Here is an 18,363-nt window from a genome sequence, read left to right as displayed (position 1 = left end):
CCGGGGCTAACCAGCCTCCTTTATAGGCCCTGACAAGTGGGCGTAGCGATTACAACAGGCTCACTCCTCTGTTTCCATTCCCCTGGGCTTTCATCACTGCTGGCTGCCCGCCAGCTCCCAGGTGGCTGTGGGCCCCCTCCCCTCCCACTGTCAGCTCTTTGCATCATTTCTCTGAACCCTCACGCTGGGCGTCTGCGTGTGTGTGTCTCTGGTCTCAGCCCCGTCACCTGTGATTCAGGCGGGCCCTCCAGCTACGCTTTCCCATGACCTAATACGGAGAAGAGGAATAAGAAGGACGTCACTGCCACGGGCCCTCCCAGGCAGCTGCCACCCCAGCCACACCTGCTTGGACCCTGTGTCTGGTGGGAAAATGGGTTTGGAACCCAGGCTGTTCCCAGCCATACACCATGCCACACCTGGTGCTACCCCTGGGCGGCAGGGGAGGCAGCAAGCTCCGAGACCCCATCTTGCCTTGGACCCAAACCCACTGGGCTCAGCATGCAGCAGCTAGGTCAAGGTTGATTACCATCCCATTTACAGAAGAGGAAGCTGGGGCTTATACGGGGAGGGTGTCCCTCTGCCCGACCTGACTCAGAACCCGGCTGGCAGGGTTTCATCCTTCATCCTTCACTGCACTCAGCCACAGCACCCTTCCGCCTCCCCGGGGGCCCCTGACACACTGGCCCCCCCTTCTGCAGAGCCCTGACACCAGGGGAGCATGTAGGGGCCATGATTCCATCTGGCCGGTTTTCTGCTCCTGTCTCTCGCCCTGGAACCCCCTGGGACCCTAGCATCCTTTCTTGACCTTTCCCCATTTTCTCTTTCTCAAGTGGGGAGTTCTGGGCTGGAGTGGGCAAAGAGGAGCTTAGCTGCAGGCTGGGGAAGTGGCAGTTTGGGAGGGGGCATCAAAATAAGAGGAACAGCCTCCCTACCCCTCCTGTGCCCCAAGAACCCTTGGATGGGGGGTATGTGGCTTCAGGTCCCAGCTGGCTAGAAATCTAAAGGACACTGCCCAAGAAGACGGTCTTCCTGGGAACCCTCAACCCCCACCAGTTGGGAGGGGTCCCCTGCAGCCACCCCCAGAGGCCCCACCCCATCCCCTGAGCTAGCCCCTCAGGGTGGGCCGGGTGCCCGCCCCACAGCCCCACCCTGCCCTGCCCACCACCCTCAGTCCCAGGGTCCCGGCAGGCCCGATGGGCGGAATGTGGTCGTGTCTCAGACTGCCGATGGCTTCTACTTCCCAGACAGGCCCAGACAGCCCCCACCAGCAGCTGAGAGAGATTCCCCAATAGCCCAGCAGCTGCCAAGCCACCAAAGCAAACAGGACGCCCCCCCACGCTCACACGCAGAGCGGCCACCCCGCCCCACACACCCCCAAGCCCAACAGAGCCCGTCTGCTTCCATGGGCTGGTCATGCCCCTGCCACACTCACACCCTTCAGTGCCCTGGACCACTTCTCCAGGAAACCCCCTGCCCAGCCCCTCTCCCTCTGATCTTGACCTTGTACCCGCCCCAGGCTAAGGCAGGGCGCTCTCTATAACAGGTGTGGCTCCTGGAAAGTCTATGGGGCCCTTCCAGGGGCCAGCCACAGATAATGGGGCACCCAGGGACTGACTCTCAAAAACTTCCCCAACCTGGTGGACTGTCCCATCCCTCCATCTTCAAGCATCCTGCCTCCCTCCTTTGGGCCCCAGGCCCAGATGGGCTGGGAGAACAGATTGGCAGGTGACAAGCAGCCCCAAATATTTAACAAACTCTCCTCACCCCGCCATCGCCAGCCCACAATGCCCAAACCAATGACCAGACCAAATCACAGGAGACATTGAACTTCAAGCAAAGCTTTAATTGCAGTCACTGGGACAAAGTCAGGAGACCCCTCTCAGCGAGGGGAGGCAGGAAGCAGACAGAGAAATGCAACAGCTCTTGGGTGGTGGCCCAGACGGGCTCTCGGGGCGTGGCAGTAGCGTGCTGGGAGATGGAGGCGATGGCTGCCCCTGGGCCCTGGAGGCTGGGCTGTTGCAGGTGGAAAGGGGCCTCAGTGGGTGGAGCGATGGACCTGCTCGCGGGAGGAGACCACCTTGCCGTCCTGGACTTCCTCCATGATGGTCCGCACCTGGCGGGTGGTCACCGTGCCTGCGGGCGGAGGGGGAGGGATACACACAGAACCTCAGGCTGGAGGCCCTCCCTGAGCCCCCCACACAGAAGGGGCCTCAGCCTCTCCCCACCCACCCTGGGCAGGATGGGGCAGGCTCTTACCTTCCCGGGTGGGCTGAGAGGCCAGGGACGAGGAGTACTGGGTGGACAGGCTGCAGGAAGAGGGGGAGCTGTCAGCCCAGGGGTGCCGGTGGGGAGTCCAGCCCCCTGGGAGGAGTAGCAGCTGGTGAGGCCGAGGGGAGCGAAGTCCCAGGAAATCGGAGAGAAATCACAGCGTGGGGTACACAGCAGAGAATGCCAACCACAGGGTCAGAGGGACAGGCCCAGTGGGCAGGAATAAGGAAAGCGGATACTCCAACAGGAGGCCCAGAGGCACTTTGCTGCCAACCAGGGATTTACAAGGAGAAGCTGAGAGAGTGGTTTTTTTTTTTCCAGTATCCTGAAGGGCCCAATAAATAAACTTCATTAAAACAGGAGAGACTGCGGTTAGACTACAGATGGACTTGGCCACTGGCACAGAGCAAAACGCTGGAATGAGTGACTAAGCATGGAGACTCCAGGATATCCATGGCCCCTTTACACCAGGGCCTGAGCACCCTCCCAACTCCAAACCAGAGCGCCACCCATCCTGGACAATGGGATCACCAACCAGTCACTGGAACCAGAAACCCAGTGCCATTGTTACCCATTCCTTCATGCACTTACTCAAACATTTATTGAGTTCCGCCTACAAGCCACGCTCACCCCCGTGTTCAGGCATCCAGCCCTGCTGTTTTTAGCTAACACATCCTCTGGGTACACGACCTCCCCTCCCCTGTCCTCCACCTGCCTTATAGCAGGGCTTCTTCCCCGGTGACTCAGATGGTAAAGAATCTGCCTGCAATGCAGGAAACCTGGGTTCGATCCCTGGGTCAGGAATCCCCTAGAGGAGGGCATGGCCACCCACTCCAGGATTTTTGCCTGGAGAATTCCATGGCCAGAGGAGCCTGGAGGGCTATAGTCCATAGAGTCACAAAGAGTCTGGACATGACTGAGCGACTAACACGTTCCCTGGCCTTACTCCCTGCTCCAGCCTCCTGACAGGTCTCCCTGACCTCACCCTGGACCCTCAGACACATTTCTCTCTCTGTAGCCCAAGTGACTGTTCTAAGACATCTTGACAACCATACTTCTCTCTACACAAAAGGGCCCCGTTGGCTCCCCAGAGCCTATACCATCTAGTGGGCCCCCAGCCAGTGTTCTCTGCTTCATCTCCTGCAAGCCTCCACACCTCCTCCTGCCTCAGCTGGTGCCATCCCTCCCTGGGTAAAGCCACCCCAGCCCTCCAAGCACAGGCAGGGTGCCCTCCACTCACTGGGCGTCCTCGCCCTCTAGCAGGCGGCGGTAGGTAGAAATCTCCTGCTCCAGCCGGGTCTTCACGTCCAGCAGCACTTGGTACTCATGGTTCTGCCGCTCCATGTCACAGCGGAGCTCGCTCAGCTGAGCCTCAATGCTACTGATGAGTCCCTGCAGCTGGGCCAGCTGGGCTCCATAGCGTGCCTCAGTCTCTGCCAGGCTGCCCTCCAGCGACGCTTTCTGGGGGTCAAGGTGTAGGTGACTGGGGAAACCGAGCTGGGGCCCTTCCCCACGATGGAGCCCCCAGAAGTGGGTCCCCAGGTGGTGCAGGCCTGTGGGTGCTGCCAGCATGGCAGGGCAGGAGGTGGGGCAGAGTGTGAAGAGGCAGGGTGGGGCAGGGAGCCTCTGGTTCTCCCAGTGGGGGTCCAGGAGGCAGGGCCCACCCTGGAGCGGTGGGCACAGGGCAGGGAGGGGACAGTGGCCCTACCATGCTGAGCTGGGACTGCAGCTCAATCTCCAGGTTCTGGACCGTGCGGCGCAGCTCCGTGATCTCCGTCCGGCTGCTCTGCAGGGCTTCGGTGTTGGTGGCCACCTCGCGGTTCAGCTCCTCCGTCTGGAAGGCAGGATGGGCCCCTGGGGCTTGAGGAAGCTGGCAGAGGTGAGGCAGAGGGCAGGGGCCATCCCCGAGCCCTGACCTCCCAGACCTGCCCTTCCCCCGCCCTAGAAGGCCTCAGGCCCACTGGTGCACACTGGCGCTTGCAGGATTCATCTTGTCCTGCGGTCCTTTGCTTCTTCCTTACTGGGTTGCAGGCACATGTAAGGGCAGGCCCTGGCCTTTGCTCTCTGTGTGCCCATCACAGTCTGGGTGCTGCCACTGCTCAATGTGTTGTTCTTACTGGGGGCAGGGGAGTCTGCATCCAAATACACACCTGCCTATGAGTTCCCGGGCTGGGAGAGTGTCTGGTGGGGTCAGGAGATCTGGCTCTGCTCCCCCTGCCCCCGTGAAGGGCTATGTGAGCTTGAGGCCTCTCTGAGCCTCATAGTCTCCCCCTGAACGTGATGGTTTGGTCCCAACTGGTTTCCAAAGGTCCTTCCAGCTGGGAATCCACATCTGCAAATTTTCCAGTCAGTGCTCAGCACAAAGCACAAGCACCCACACGTGTGCACACCTGCTCACGCGGGCCACCCACCTTGCTGAAGAACCAGTCCTCGGCATCCTTGCGGTTCTTCTCCGCCATCTTCTCGTACTGGTCGCGCATCTCGTTCAGGATGCGGCTCAGGTCCACGCCGGGGGCGGCGTCCATCTCCACGTTGACGTCCCCGCCCACCTGGCCTCGCAGAGCATTCATCTCCTGGACAGAGAGGGGTACAGGGGCTCACTCAGGGCCATCCTGGGGAGCGTCCCTGGGGCTGCCTTCTCATTCTGGGAGTAATGATTGCAGAGGACAGACACAGACAGGCCAACAGCTCCTCACCCTGATGGTGGAGATGGATGTTGTCGTGTCTCAAACGTGCATGGCTGTGGATGTCAACAATCTCCCCCAACACACACTTGGATGGTGGGCTTCGCCCAGCCCCAGTGCATGCTGGGGCAGGAGAGAAGGCAACTCCTGGTTATGCTGGGGGATGAGTCAGGACAACCTCACTCCCTGCCCTGACCCCTCACTTCGGGGCCCTACCACCAACCACGCAGCACGAGCACAGGGAAAGCAGCCCCTTGCTGGCACTGGGGGAGTCAGACCTCATTAGGAAATGTGAATCTGCTCAGGCATGCATCCCCAAAACCAGCCTCAAAATCAAGCAGAACCACTGGATGAACTCCTGCTGTTCGGGCATTAGGCTCTCTCAGCTCAGGCCACCCCGGAGGTCTGGTGAGAAGGAAGCCACACGGCTCATCAGTCCCCCTGCAGGGTCTTGGATCCCTACCCTTGGGTTAAGCCTTGGGGTCCCTAGGAGGTGGGAGAAGTGGCAGAGTGGTGACGTCAGAGCTGCTGCAGAAGTGGCTCAGGCAGACCTGGGGAAGACCCACCCCTGTGCAGCCTTGGCTAAATTCCTTAACCTCTCTGAACCTCAGTCCCCTCGCTGGTAAAGGGAGGAACTCGCTCCTTTCTCCCAGCGACGCTGTCGGTATCAGCTGAGATAATCGCATGAATCACTTGGAATGCGCTGGGCAGATGTTCCTTGTTGTTATGACTATCACTATTACAATTAATCGTAATAATTAGCCGGTGAGTTCTTAGACCGATTGGCCTATTAGATAGTTAACTGCCACCACATAGCAGGCTGTGCCTCGAGGGACAGGGAAGTATCTTTCCGGAGAGAGGGCCCTCCAGGCCTCAACCAGGGCCCCCTGAGGGTCTCCCAGGGTCAGAGCCAGGAACGCATCAGAGACAGGAATTGGACAGAGAACGTGGCCTTGGCCCAGGCAGATGTGGGAGACCAGCCTTGCCTGTTTCCAGGCAAGTCTTTCCCGCATCCCCAAGCCAGCCTCACCTCCTCGTGGTTCTTCCGGAGGTAGGCCAGCTCCTCCTTGAGGTTCTCGATCTGCATCTCCAGGTCGGCTCTGGCCAGGGTCAGCTCGTCCAGCACCCTGCGCAGGCCGTTGATGTCGGCCTCCACGCTCATGCGCAGGTTCAGCTCTGTCTCGTACCTGGAGCGAGGGGAAGCATGAGCCATGGAGTGCCGCGAGGACACCCTCATACGCACAGAGAGCTCTGTGGGGTGCAGAGCCGGACCGCACCAGCCCCCTGAGCCGCCCGGGAGGCCCCGACTCACTTGGTGCGGAAGTCGTCAGCTGCCAGGCGGGCATTATCGATCTGCAGCACCAAGCTGGCGTTGTCAATGGTGGCCGCCAGGATCTGGGGGACATGGTGGGGCCGGTGAGCAAGCACGCTCGGCAGCCCTGGGAAGGCCTTGCAACACCCCTCTGACAACCCTTTGGATAGTGGGCTGGAGTGAGGGAGGTGAGGGCCCCTGTGGTCTCCTCACAAAGAGAGAAAGCATGATACCCAGGCATGCAGACCATGATGCCAGTAGAAAGACCCATATGCAATCCTCTCCCACCATGGGAGTCACTGCCTAAGCTGCCTGGACCTCACTCCATCTTCCCCAACTAAACTCACCTCTGGGCTCAGTTGCCACCTCCTCCAGGAAGCCCTTTTGCATTCCCTGAGTCCTTCCTCCCCATCATTCCTCCCCTCGGCCCATCTCTCTTACACAGTACTTCTCACAAATGCAATTTTTTCCCATGACTTTTTTATGTGTATTTTTCTTCTCTTCCACTGGTCTCTGTGCTCCAGAGGAACATGGCTTTGTCTTATGCCTGTCTCATTCTGTTTGGAATCCCCAGCCCTGGGCACAGTGCCTGGCCCAGAGTCAACCCCCAGGAAACATTAATTTAATTAAACAATTAATGAAATGGTTAATAAAGCTATGATGGGTCCCACATCAAACCTTAGGACAAGGTTTTCTTTTCCCGCAGGGTTATCTGGGAGGTTCAAACGACCACAGGGAAAGGGGGAGGCTCTGGAAGGAACAGAGCTGTCATTATTGCTAGAAACACAGGAGAGAGGCTCCCGTCAAGGGCCATGGGGGAGGGGGAGGGCAAGGCCCCTGCATGCTGCCCAGAGGAAGCAGAGAGGAAGTCTTGGCAGATGAGCTAGGTCGACTTTGGAGTTTTTTAAGACTGAGGGTTGAAGTGTACGGCTGTGAGAGGGGGAAGCCCCAGGAAACTCAGCCTGGACCTCAGAGCCCACTCGAGGCCCTAAGTTCTGAAAAGGCTCCCTGGGTCAGTCTCGGTTTTCAGACTGAACCCAAGAGCCAGGTTGAACTCGCCCCAGGACCTCAATGGGCTGGTCTGCAGCCTGCAGACCTGCCCCACCTACCACCTCCCACCTCCCACTCAGGAGACTGATGGGGCCCAGCGAGGGGGTGGTGGTGCAAACCGCCAAGGGGCAGTGACTCAGCGGCCTGGTGCGCAGCGTGCTGGGGTCTGGGGTGAAGAGCTGGCTGACCCCAGAGCCTGGGAACACTGACTCACCAGGGCTCCCCTGGGTTCCCCGCTGCCCAGACCAAGCCCAATATCTGATCTGGCACGCCCATCGGTGCGGCTTCCAGGGGGCAACTGCAGGAGTTCCCTTTCTGGCCTGGGTCCTTGGCAGGAGCAGGCAAAGCCCCTCACAGGGCCACAGGCCTGGTTCTCCACCAAGAAACTGAGCGGGCTGAGCCCAGGTCAGCCAGCACCCAGCCTAGACCTCCCCAAGCCTGGCTCCTGAACCTCTTTGACCTCTCTGCTGCCTCTGGAAACTGCAGCCCTTTAGGTCCTTCCAGCTAGAAGTTTTGTGCAAAAGACCCAGGTGCAACGTTCACAGGATGCCAAGGTCATGAGTTCATAGAGATCATAGTGTGCGTGTGTGTGTGTGTTGCCTCTTCCATCAGACTAAGTTAGAGAAATTTCTCCCCTTGGGAGCTTCCAGTCTGAGTGGGAAGACACAGCTCCTTTTCTCAGGGACCACCCTGCCCTCCTCCGCAAACTCAGCAAGGAGAGACAGATTCTGCCCTTAGGAAACCCCAGAGTGACCATCATGGAAGGACTGAGGAAGACCCACAGAGAAAACAACTGTGAGAATATGTCAAACTCAGTGAAATCAGCCCAATGAACAAAGCATAGACTGAACCTCAAAGTATAGAAAGGACCCCAAGGTCTGAGGACAAAAGTCAAGTGCCGTCCATCCAGGAGGACTGCCTGGAGGAGGTGAGGCAGGTAGCAGGGGAGCAAACTCAGAGGAGAATGGACTAGTGAGAAGGAGACTTCCAGCCTCATCTCCTAGCAGCCACACCAAATTTGTTCCACTTCTATGCCTTTGCCCACACTGATCTCTATACCTGGAATATCTGCTGCTGCCCTCAAGGTTCTGAAGACTTCCCTGACCATGCCTACATCACCCACACCAAATACCCTCCCCCAGGAAGAAGGAACTCCAAACAGCCTCCCTTCACAGGATGCCCTCCAGGCCTGGGGACCAGAGCTGGGTTCCAGGGCAAGTGAGAGCGTGAGTGAATGAATGAATGAATGAATGATGGAAACCTAGGCTGGAGGAGAGATGTTGGCAAAGGTCCAAAGTTGGGATGCATGAGTCGGAAGTAGATACTGAGGACAGAGGGCAGGGAGTGCCCACCTTGCTCCGAAGCTCCTCGATGGTCTTGAAGTAGTGGCTGTAGTCTCGGGCGGGCCCGGGTCCCTGCTTCTTGTACCAGTCATGGATCTTCACCTCCAGGTCGGCATTGGCCTCCTCCAGGGCGCGCACCTTGTCCAGGTAGGAGGCCAGGCGGTCGTTGAGGTTCTGCATGGTCTCCTTCTCACTGCCTCCCAGCAAGTTGTCGGCCATGCCAAAGCTGGAGCCGAAGCCCCCGCCCAGGTTGCAGGTATAGCCCCCTCCATAGCCACCCCCCAAGCCCATGGAGAAGCGGGACGAAGACATGGACATATTGCCAGAGCCGCCGACTCCCAGGAGGCTGGGGGCCCGGCAAGCACCCCCAACACGGATGGAAGACATCCGAGAGAAACCCCCACTGGGCATACACAGGCCCTTGACAGAGCCGGAGGTGGAAAACTGGCGGATGCTGGTGGTGGTGGCGGCCATGATGTCCACAAGTCAAGCGCAGGGTCTGGTCTGGACAGAGACCCCGGGCAGCCCTTTATAGTCAGGCTAAAGGGGGGCTGGGCCCCTGGCCCTTGAAGTCGGAGCCAAAACCCCAGCCGTGTAATTTGCTTCTGTACAAGCCGCCCAGGGCCTGGGGCTCAGGCTGGACACCCGAGTGCCTCCCCCGGCCCCCTCCCCTGCCCAAGCCTGGCCTGGGCACGATAGCCTCTTAGCCGCCATTGTTAGAAACAAAGGTGGTGTTGGAGCCGCAGCCCCGGGGGTAGGGTGATCCTCCATCCTCAGCCGCAATTAGGCAGCTGAGCTCATCCTTGGGGGAGTCCGGAGAACCCAACCCTGGGAGCTAGAAAGGGCCTGGGACAAGGCTCCACAGGCCCGGAGCCTGGGGCTGCTCTGGCCCCCCACCCAGCATCCTTGGATCCCAGGGAGAGGGTGGAGAGATCCAGGGGGACACCCTCCCCCACCTCTCACAGTGGGCCCGAGTCAGCCTCTGGCTTAGGGGAGCCCCCAGCTCTCCTGAGATTACTTCCAGCCTGTGCAGAAGACTCAGTCCCTGGCCAGGGGGCTGCCCTGAGAGGAACAGTCCCAGCTGCTGACCTGAGGGAACCCTGGATTCAAGCCTTTCAGGAAGTTAGTTCACTGCCTCGGTTGCCTCATTTGCAAAATGGGGTAACTCCTGCCTCCCAGGGTCTTTGTGGGAATGAGTCAAGCGGGGGACTGAGGGAGAGAGGGAATCAGAGAGTTGGTTAGGGGGACTGCCACTGCTCACCCTACCAGTACCTGTGGAAAGACGCCCCCAAAGGGCCCCCAGAGAAGGCGCTGAGCGCAGGAGAGGCAAGACCTGCCGGGAGGCCGCACCCTGGGGAAGGGCGGCCCCTGCGAGGAAAAAGCACAAGCCCACATCCTGGCGGCTGGCACCCGCCCGCTCCCAGCCAGGAGATTAGCGGCCTAATCTCGGCGGTGCTAATGATTTAGGTGCTGCCAGGACCCTGGCGTCTGTGTCTGCAAGGGGCCTGTCTGAATGGGAAGCTTCCAGGGGTGGAGGGAGGCACATGGGTGGCCTGGGCTCTGGGCCCACACACACGGGGACAGGGAGGGAGTCCGGGTTCCACGCAGATCAGAGCTGGTGTGCTGAGGTCAGACTGCTGGAAGGACTTCCTGCCTAGAAAGCGGGTGGCCTCGCACGCAAGGGTGTCTCCTTGTTGGAGAGTGGAGACTGCACGGGCTGCCGAGAGAAGACAACCAGAGTTTATTCTGCTCCCACCTTGACTGTAAAGTCTGGGGGTTCCCAGCGTTCCTGGGAGTGGGGAGCAGGGTCTCAAGGTCAAGACTAGGGGGCAAGGTCAGAACACCAGGGTTCTTCCACGATATCTGGGAGGACTTCCTGCTACTCCAGGACAGGCTGGGGAAGGGAACAAACAGAACCTGGGAAACAAACAGAGCCACCTAAGTGGCTCAGAGGCCAGCCTTGCACCAGCCACTCACCCCCACAGAGAAAGAGCTTCCCCTCCGCTGGAGCCACCCTCCCAGGAACCCCCTTCCCCCAGCAGCTGACTGCCCTCCTCTGTCCAGACAGGCCTCCCTAGGTTCAGAGAAGTGAATATGAAGCAGAGCTAGCAGCCTGGAGAGGGGCAGGCCACAGGGCACCCGCCACCCACCCTCTGCCTCTCCAGAGCCTGCACCCCACCTCCAAACTACCCAGACGTTAGTCTTGAAGCCCATTTTGAAGGGACAGAGAGTTTCCTAACCTTCTTTTCTCGAAAATCACCAAGGCCCCACCATCACCCCGTCACTCTACCCTTTCCCCTGCTGACATCAGGCTGTGCGCCAAGGGCAGGGCCTAGGTTTCCCCACACCAGTGACTCCCAGGCCCTGTGCCTCTGGCCTTTAGAGACTCTGCCACTTCTGGAGCCCCCCTCCACTTCTGTGCCCACCTCAGCCCAGAAAGGCCTCACTTGCGGAAGGACAGGCCCAGCTCAGCTCCTCTCCCCAGATGGAGGGGCAGAGACAGACCCCAGGAAGGTCTCCCTGGGTCTCTGGAGAGTGTGGCCATCCTTGGAAGGCCTAAGAAGACCAGACATGCTTCCTTCACGGCTCTGGACAGCCCTCGCCGGATTTCCCCAACGATGCTGTGAGGAAGCCGAGGCCCACGGTTTCTGAGCAGCCAGCAGGCAGTAGGCAGGGCCTGAAGCCAGGGCCCGAACAGTGCCCACTCTCCGTGCCAGGGAAGGAAGGAAGGCCTGGCAGGAGCCAAGGTCCTCTCGGCCGTGACTCCTCCTGCCCGGGCCTGTCCTCCACCCCCAGCAGGGAGAGGCCCCTGACAGCCGGAGGGGCAGCACCAGGCCCACACCCCCCGCAGGTGTCAGCAGCTTGGCCCAAAGGAGGAAAAGGAAGGGAACAGGAGGAGGCATCCAGCCCCAGAGGCCGCTGGGAGTCCAGCACAGCAGGGAGGGGACTGCCGGAAGAGACCCCGGGCAGACGGCTGAATCCCCCCAGGGTCCCCGCGCCAGCCCCGGGCTTGACCAAACCTCCAGGCCCTGGGTCTCCTCTCCAAAGGTTGCTGAAGAGCCCGTGCGTTCTCAGCATGAGTAGAACAGGCCTGTCTCGGACTTGAGCAGGACTAGGGTATCCGGAGAAGGCAATGGCACCCCACTCTAGTACTCTTGCCTTGAAAATCCCATGGACGGAGGAGCCTAGTAGGCTGCAGTCCATGCTAAGGGTCAGACACGACTGAGTGACTTCACTTTCACTTTTCACTTTCATGCACTGGAGAAGGAAATGGCAACCCACTCCAGTGTTCTTGCCTGGAGAATCCCAGGGACTGGGGAACCTGGTGGGCTGCCGTCTATGGGGTCGCACAGAATTGGACACGACTGAAGCGACTTAGCAGCAGCAGCAGCAGGGTATTCGGGGAGGGTCCCTGGGACTACACTCACCCTATGGTGTTGATGGAAGGTGCAAGGTGATCTGGGGGGCCCCGTATGCAGTTGATGTTCAATAGATGCATATCAGGACTTCACTGGTGGTCCAGGGTCCACCTTCCAATGCAGGGGACACAGGTTCGATCCCTGGTCTGGGAACTAAGTTCCCACATTGATGTTGTGGTTCAGTTGCTAAGTTGTGTCCAACTCCATCCCATGGGGCAACTAAGCCAGCACGACACAACTTCTGAGCTCGAGCTCTAGAGCCTGTGCTCTGCAACAAGAGAAGCCACCGCAATGAGAAGCCCACGCACCGTAACTAGAGAGTCGCCCCCGCTTGCCACAACTAGAGAAAACCTGAGCACAGCAATGAAGACCCAGCACAACCAAAAATAAATTCTAAAAATAAAACTAGATGCATATTGATGTTGACAAACATCTTGCCACAACAGCCCACCTGACCTTGGCTCCTACAGGGCCCCCAAGCATTAACCGTCACCCTCCTAGGATAGTGCCCACCCACCCAGAACCCAGAACACAACATGTACGCAGCAGGTGCTCTGTAAGTGTTCGCTGAGTTGTTAGGAACGAGGACCCTAGACTGTGACTAGGGTGGAAGACCCAGAAAGGGACTACATGGCCACCTACCCTCCCTCCAAGGAAAGAGTCCATATAGAGTGAGGTTGGGAAAGTGAGAGGCCCAGGATGTGGGGGTGAATCCCAGCTGGGACCTTGGCTTGACTGATGAAGAGAACACCCCAAATCCTTAAGGGTTCTCAAAGCCCTTGCCCTACCCCCAGAGCCCGGCCACCAGGGCCTGTCAGCTTGCTTCCTCAAAGACCCTGAGCCCCTCTCACCTTCGGGGACCTCGCCCAGGATGGACTACACAGGGTCACCAAGGATGCCCTACCCCTTACCTCACCCCGAGCACCCCCACCCCTGGCCAGTAAGTGTACCCTCGCCCTGCGTGCTTGCCCTCAGGTGGAATCCTCTTCCCCTATTCTGGAGAAGAGGATAATCCTCTTCTCCTATTTCCTCAGCCTCTCTCCTGAGGCCCCAGGCCTGCCCTGCCCAGATCCACCCTCTAATGATTTGTGTCTGGTTCCAAAGAAGGCCCCACCCTCTGCCTCCCTGGCAGCCATGGGAGATGCAAACAATCTGGGCCCTCAGGAGGCATCCAATTAGGAGAGTCAGAGGCAGGGGGTTCCTCCAGTGCCCCCACACACACCAGAGAGCCCCAAGTGCTCCGTTCCCCCATAACTGGTTTCCAGGAAACATGCTCCCTGGGTGGACACCCGGGATACCGCATCTTTCTAGGCAAAGACACATCAGCTGTCCAGAGTCCCGTCCCAGCAAGGGCCAGAGGCCTCAGCGCCCAGAGCAGGAGGACAGGGCAAGGGAGGCCCCAAACCAGCAGGAATGGATGGGGAGGAGGTCCAGGAAGGGGAGCCAGAGTGGGGCACAGGTGGGAACCCTTGCTGCTTCTGAGGCTGGAAGAGTCCAGCTTGAGAGGACCAGCTTCAGCTTCTCCCCTCTGCCCCGCCTTTCTCTCCCCTATCCACCCCTCCCCTTCTTTGGCCTGAGGTAGCTAGCGGGGAGGATGAGAAGGCAATAGGTCAGGGGTGTCCCGTTTCAGGCCCGGGGCTCATCCCTTCTCCCCTTTGCCCTGAAGGCTGAAGGGGACCTGAGGACCTGTGGGAACCAACTCAGAAATCCCAAAGGAACTCCAGACTGCCCACCCTCAAGACCCCAGCCTCCCAGGCCCCCAGGCCCTGGCCCACCTGCCCACTCGACTCTCCGTGCCCTGCGAGCCTGGTTGCTCCTGGATTAATTCACCCTCACTGGTCTCTGCTCTCCAACACTCTCAAGTGATTTCCTCCAGGGGATGTGCGGCCCAGGCTCCCTGAGAAAGAGGCTTCATCTCTCCCATCAGAGTGGATGTTTCCTAGGGTAGACATTCTGTCTCCCCACTCAGACTGGGACCTCGCTCGGGGTGGGCACTGCATCTCGCCCGTGTGATGCTCTGAGCTTGGCGTCTCCTTCCTCCCACCTAACACCACCAGCGGGAAGCGGGTCTCTTGGCTCTTCGATCACCTATGCCGTGTGCATCCTCAGTCGCTCAGTCATATCCGACTCTTTGCAACCCCATGAACTACAGCCCACCAGGCTCCTCTGTTCATGGGATTCTCCAAGCAAGAATACTGAAGTGGGTTGCCATTTCCTCCTCCCCGCCTCCAGGGGATCTTCCCAACCCAGGGATCGAACTCGTGTCTCCTGCCTCTAGTTCCTTGGCAGGCAGATTCTTTACCACTGGGCCTCCTCTGATCACCCAGCCCACCACAAGACGATCCACATGACTGACCAACAAGAAAGGGGAGAAGCACACCTGTGCAGAGGCCTGGGCCCCGTGGACTACTCTGTCCCACACGAGGCCCCCAGCTGCTCCTCCCCATTAAAACCTGCCCGAAGCTGGCAGCTTCACAGACCCCTGGTCCTGCCTCTGCCTCAAAACCCAGGCCCTGGGCTTGTTGTTCAACATTTCAGGTGTGATTCACTTTCTCCAGAAAGGTTTTGTTAGAGAGGAATCACAGCCCCTAATCTTCTCAACCCCCATGATCACTATTCTGCCCCTTATGGAAAGAGCTCACTCAGGAGGCCAACTCCAAGGGCCTGGATCGATGCAGACTCTGCTGTGGACAAGTCACAACCCTTCTCTCAGCTTCACCTGCAAAATGAGGCTACTTGGTTTCCATGACAAACTCTTCGTGAGGCTGACATGAGACAGTGGCTGGCCTCAGGCCTTGTGCACACTAGGGATTTGGAAGAATCAGCGACTCCCAAGCTGGCTGGGTGAAGGCTCCCAGGGTAAGAGGTAACCCTTCCCTCTGCTAGGCAGATGTCCCCGTCCTAACCTCCAGAACTGTGTACCTTATATGGCAAAAGAGACTTTGCAGGTGTGATTAAGTTAAGGAATTTGCATTCCTTAACTGGAATTTTCTGGATTTTCTGGTTGAGCCCAATATAGCCATGTGCATGAGAGCTAAGTCACTTCAGTCACGTCCAGCTCTTTGCGATCCCACGGACCATAGCCCGCCAGGCCCCTCTGTCCATGGGATTTCCCAGGCAAGAATACCAGAGTGGGTTACTATTTCCTACTTCAGGGTGTCTTCCCTGACCCAGGGATCGAACCTGCGTGTCTTACATCTCCTGCGTTGGCAGGAGGGTTCTTTACCACTAGCACCACCTGGGAAGAGTCCTTAAATAGGGGTGGGGGCAGGGAGAAAGCTCAGAGCCAGACAAGGAGATGTGACAACAGAAGCAGAGGGCAGAGAGAAGCCATGAGCGAAGGAATGTAAGCAGACTCTAGAAGCAGAAAAGGCAAGGAACAGTTCTCCCTGAGTGCCTCCAGAAGGGGCTCAGCCCTGCTGACAGCTTGATTTAACCTTGCAAGATGCACTTCAGACCTCAGACTTCCAGAATTGTCAGATAAGTTGAGTGTTGCTTTAAGCCCCTAAAGTTGTCATTTGGGACTCCCCTGGTGGTCCAGCAGTTGAGAATCTGCCTGCCAATGCAGGGGACACAGGTTCGATCCCTGATCCAGGAGGACTCTACATGCCGCAGGGCAACGAAGTTCATGCGCCACAACCACTGAAGCCCCGGCACCCTAGAGCCTATGTTTCACAACAAGAGAAGGGGCCAGAATGAGAAGCCCACGCACCACAACGAAGAGTAGCTCCTACTCGCCACAACTAGAGAAAACCCGGGCATGGCAACCAAGACCAGTGCAGCTGAAAATAAAATAAATAAATAATCATTTAAAAAACAAAGCTGTACTTTTTTTCCAATAACAATAGGAAATAATACCCTCTCCCTCACCTCTTCTAGTGCCAGAGTGCTAGTCGCTGTCACTCAGGTTAGAATTATTATCTGGAGGTGGATCGGCTCCCCTTCTAGAATTACAATCCGTTACAGCCAAATGAGGGCTTCCCTGGTGGCTCGGCAGTAAAAGAAGCTGCCTGCAATGCAAGAGACACAGAAGACTTGGGTTCGGTCCCTGAGTGGAGAAGATCCCCTGAGAAGAGCGTGGCAACCTACTCCAGTATTCCCACTTGGAGAATCCCATGGACAGAGGAGCCTGGCAGGCTACCGTCCATAGGGTCGCAAAGAGTCAGACACAACTGAAGCGACTGACCATGCAGGCACAGCCAAAAGACAGCTTTCTGTTCATCTCTGAACCCACTCTAAGGTCTAACTTGGCACTTTATGCACAGGAAGTGCCCAATCGATGCTGGCTTGCTGGATGCAGACAGTAAGTGCCCGATGCTGGGCTTTTCCTCAGCACCCATTCATCGCATCCATGGTGGGGCCATCACTGGGCTGGGTGCCAAGAACTCAGCACTGAGTCAGCTAAGCCCTGCCCTTAACGAGCACAGGCAGGTGAGCAAGAAATGGACACGCGGTCCATCCCGGGGCCGAGTTATTGTGCGGTGATGAAGGTGTGTATGTTCAGGCACCTGGGAGGAGCAGGAGGGAGCGACTCATTCAGACCAGGCTGCTGCTGATGGTTTCACGGGGAGGGACCACAAAGCCGGGTTTCGAAGCCAGGGCAGGGCTTTGCCAGGCAGAGGAGACGAGGTGAGAACACATCCGAGCAGAGGTGGGTGGGGACCAGGAGACTCGCAGCTGGATCACTGTTCACAGGGAGCAACAGGAATGCCAAAGAAAGCAAACCTCAAAGGAAACACATTTGATTGGCTACTGTTGGTTGAGCATCTACTGTGTGCTGAGCTATCCCTAGGCTCTGGGGATATGGTGATGAACACAAAAGTCGTCTTTGCTTGTACGGAGCAGATACTGTAGTGGGAAAGATGGAAAATAATCAAACCAGAGAATGAGATGCTCTCCGTGGAAGCGTGAAAAGGGAAACTGAGCGATTCCGGGGGCCAGGGCAGGAAGGCCTCTCCCGGGTGACATTTAAAGGCAAACTGAATTAAGGAAGGAGCCAGCACATGCAGGCAAAGGCATTCCAGGCCAAGGTAATAGCTGGTGGAAAGGCCCTGGGGCTGAACTAAGACACTCCTTTCAGCATGGTTGGGGGTGGGGGCGGTTAGCAGAGGAGAGGTGGGACTATGTAAGCTCAGAAAAGGGCAGGAGCCCCCCCAGCATAGTGGTTCCCCTCCTTTACTCACAGGGCTGGTGAAGTAAAGTGAAGTGAAATCTCTCAGTCATGTCTGACTCTTTCCAACCCCAAGGACTATAGCCCTCCAGGCTCCTCTGTCCATGGAAATCTCCAGGCCAGAATACTGGACTGGGTAGCCATTCCCTTCTCCAGGGGATCTTCCCAAGCCAGGGATCAAACCCAGGTCTCCTGCATTGCAGGCAGATTCTTTTACCAGCTGAGCCACCAGGGAAGCCCTGATGAAAGCCAGGGCTGAGAACCATGCTCCAGAGTCTGGGGGACCAGAGCAAGGCATGTATATCCCGGTCAAGCAGTTTTTGTTTGTTTGACTGTGAACTTCCCAGAGCCTTCAACAAGCTAATGTGCGCTGTGACTCTCCAAGGAGAAGACAGCATTTCGCAAACCTAATCACCCATGAAGCCCCTTCCAGGAGGAGCAGGTGAAGGTAGGGTTCCTTGGAACCCATTTTGGGAATCTGTGGACCAACTCATAGGGCTTATTAGAGGGAGAAATGGCTAGAACAAAGGTTGGAAAGACAGACCACCATGAAAGATGTGCTCAAGAGTTTGGACTTGATTCTGTAGCAACAGAGTCATCCAAGCGTTGCTATGACGTTTCGTTTTGTTTTTGTCAATTTATAGAGATTTTAATCATACAAAGGGGTATGATTGATCTCTTCAATGCCTCCATCTCCCAGTTAATAATACCACAATCTCTCAGTTAATAATATCTCCTGGAGAGCCACCTCACTCTCTTTAATCCATTGTGACCGTGAGCTATAATTCATTCACTCCTGTCCCTCCCAACCTCCGCTCAGGCATCCAGGAATTTTTTCCTTCTCACGAACAATGATATAATAATAAACCTGCCTGAACATCTAGCCTGGTGAACTTTTACCAATATATCCTTAAGGGAATTTTAACAGTGGGATTATCGGATGAAGGGGTAAAGCCATGTTTTTCTTTTGATGGCTATTGCGAAATTTCCATTCAAGGTGAATGAAATTATATCTTTGCTTTAAAATACCCCAGTCTGCCCAACAAAAGGTGATGGAGGAGAGAGAAGGAACAAGAATGGCAGCATGTTCGTGGGCACAGAAAATAGACAGGTGGTT

The 18,363-nt window shown here is 57.4% G+C and overlaps 1 protein-coding gene across 1 annotated transcript; it reads right to left on the bottom strand.

Moving 5' to 3' along the window:
- Positions 1-2,035: 2,035 nt before the first annotated feature.
- LOC104990794 (keratin, type I cytoskeletal 42) lies at positions 2,036-9,131 on the bottom strand. Its single transcript, XM_010843112.1, has 8 exons — positions 8,667-9,131; positions 6,265-6,347; positions 5,983-6,139; positions 4,680-4,841; positions 3,977-4,102; positions 3,509-3,729; positions 2,257-2,306; positions 2,036-2,133 (listed from the first exon to the last, which is right to left on the bottom strand). Exons 1-8 carry the CDS (start codon positions 9,129-9,131, stop codon positions 2,036-2,038), a joined length of 1,362 nt encoding a protein of 453 aa, XP_010841414.1.
- Positions 9,132-18,363: the final 9,232 nt, after the last annotated feature.

Source organism: Bison bison, unplaced genomic scaffold (assembly GCF_000754665.1).
Source record: "Bison bison bison isolate TAMUID 2011002044 unplaced genomic scaffold, Bison_UMD1.0 scf7180017864180, whole genome shotgun sequence".
In the NCBI taxonomy this organism is placed as follows: Eukaryota; Metazoa; Chordata; class Mammalia; order Artiodactyla; family Bovidae; genus Bison; species Bison bison.
Note: the sequence above shows the minus strand (reverse complement) of the source record. Positions and strands in the feature narration are given on the sequence as shown.

Bases quoted from the DNA above. Each gene is read 5' to 3' on its own strand.
- LOC104990794 (XM_010843112.1), bottom strand. From the start codon at position 9,131: ATGGCCGCCACCACCACCAGCATCCGCCAGTTTTCCACCTCCGGCTCT. The intron at 4,103-4,679 runs GTGGGTGGCCCG...CCTGCCTTCCAG, and splicing joins AGGACTGGTTCTTCAGCAAG to ACGGAGGAGCTGAACCGCGA. The intron at 2,134-2,256 runs GTAAGAGCCTGC...CTCCGCCCGCAG, and splicing joins CTCTCAGCCCACCCGGGAAG to GCACGGTGACCACCCGCCAG.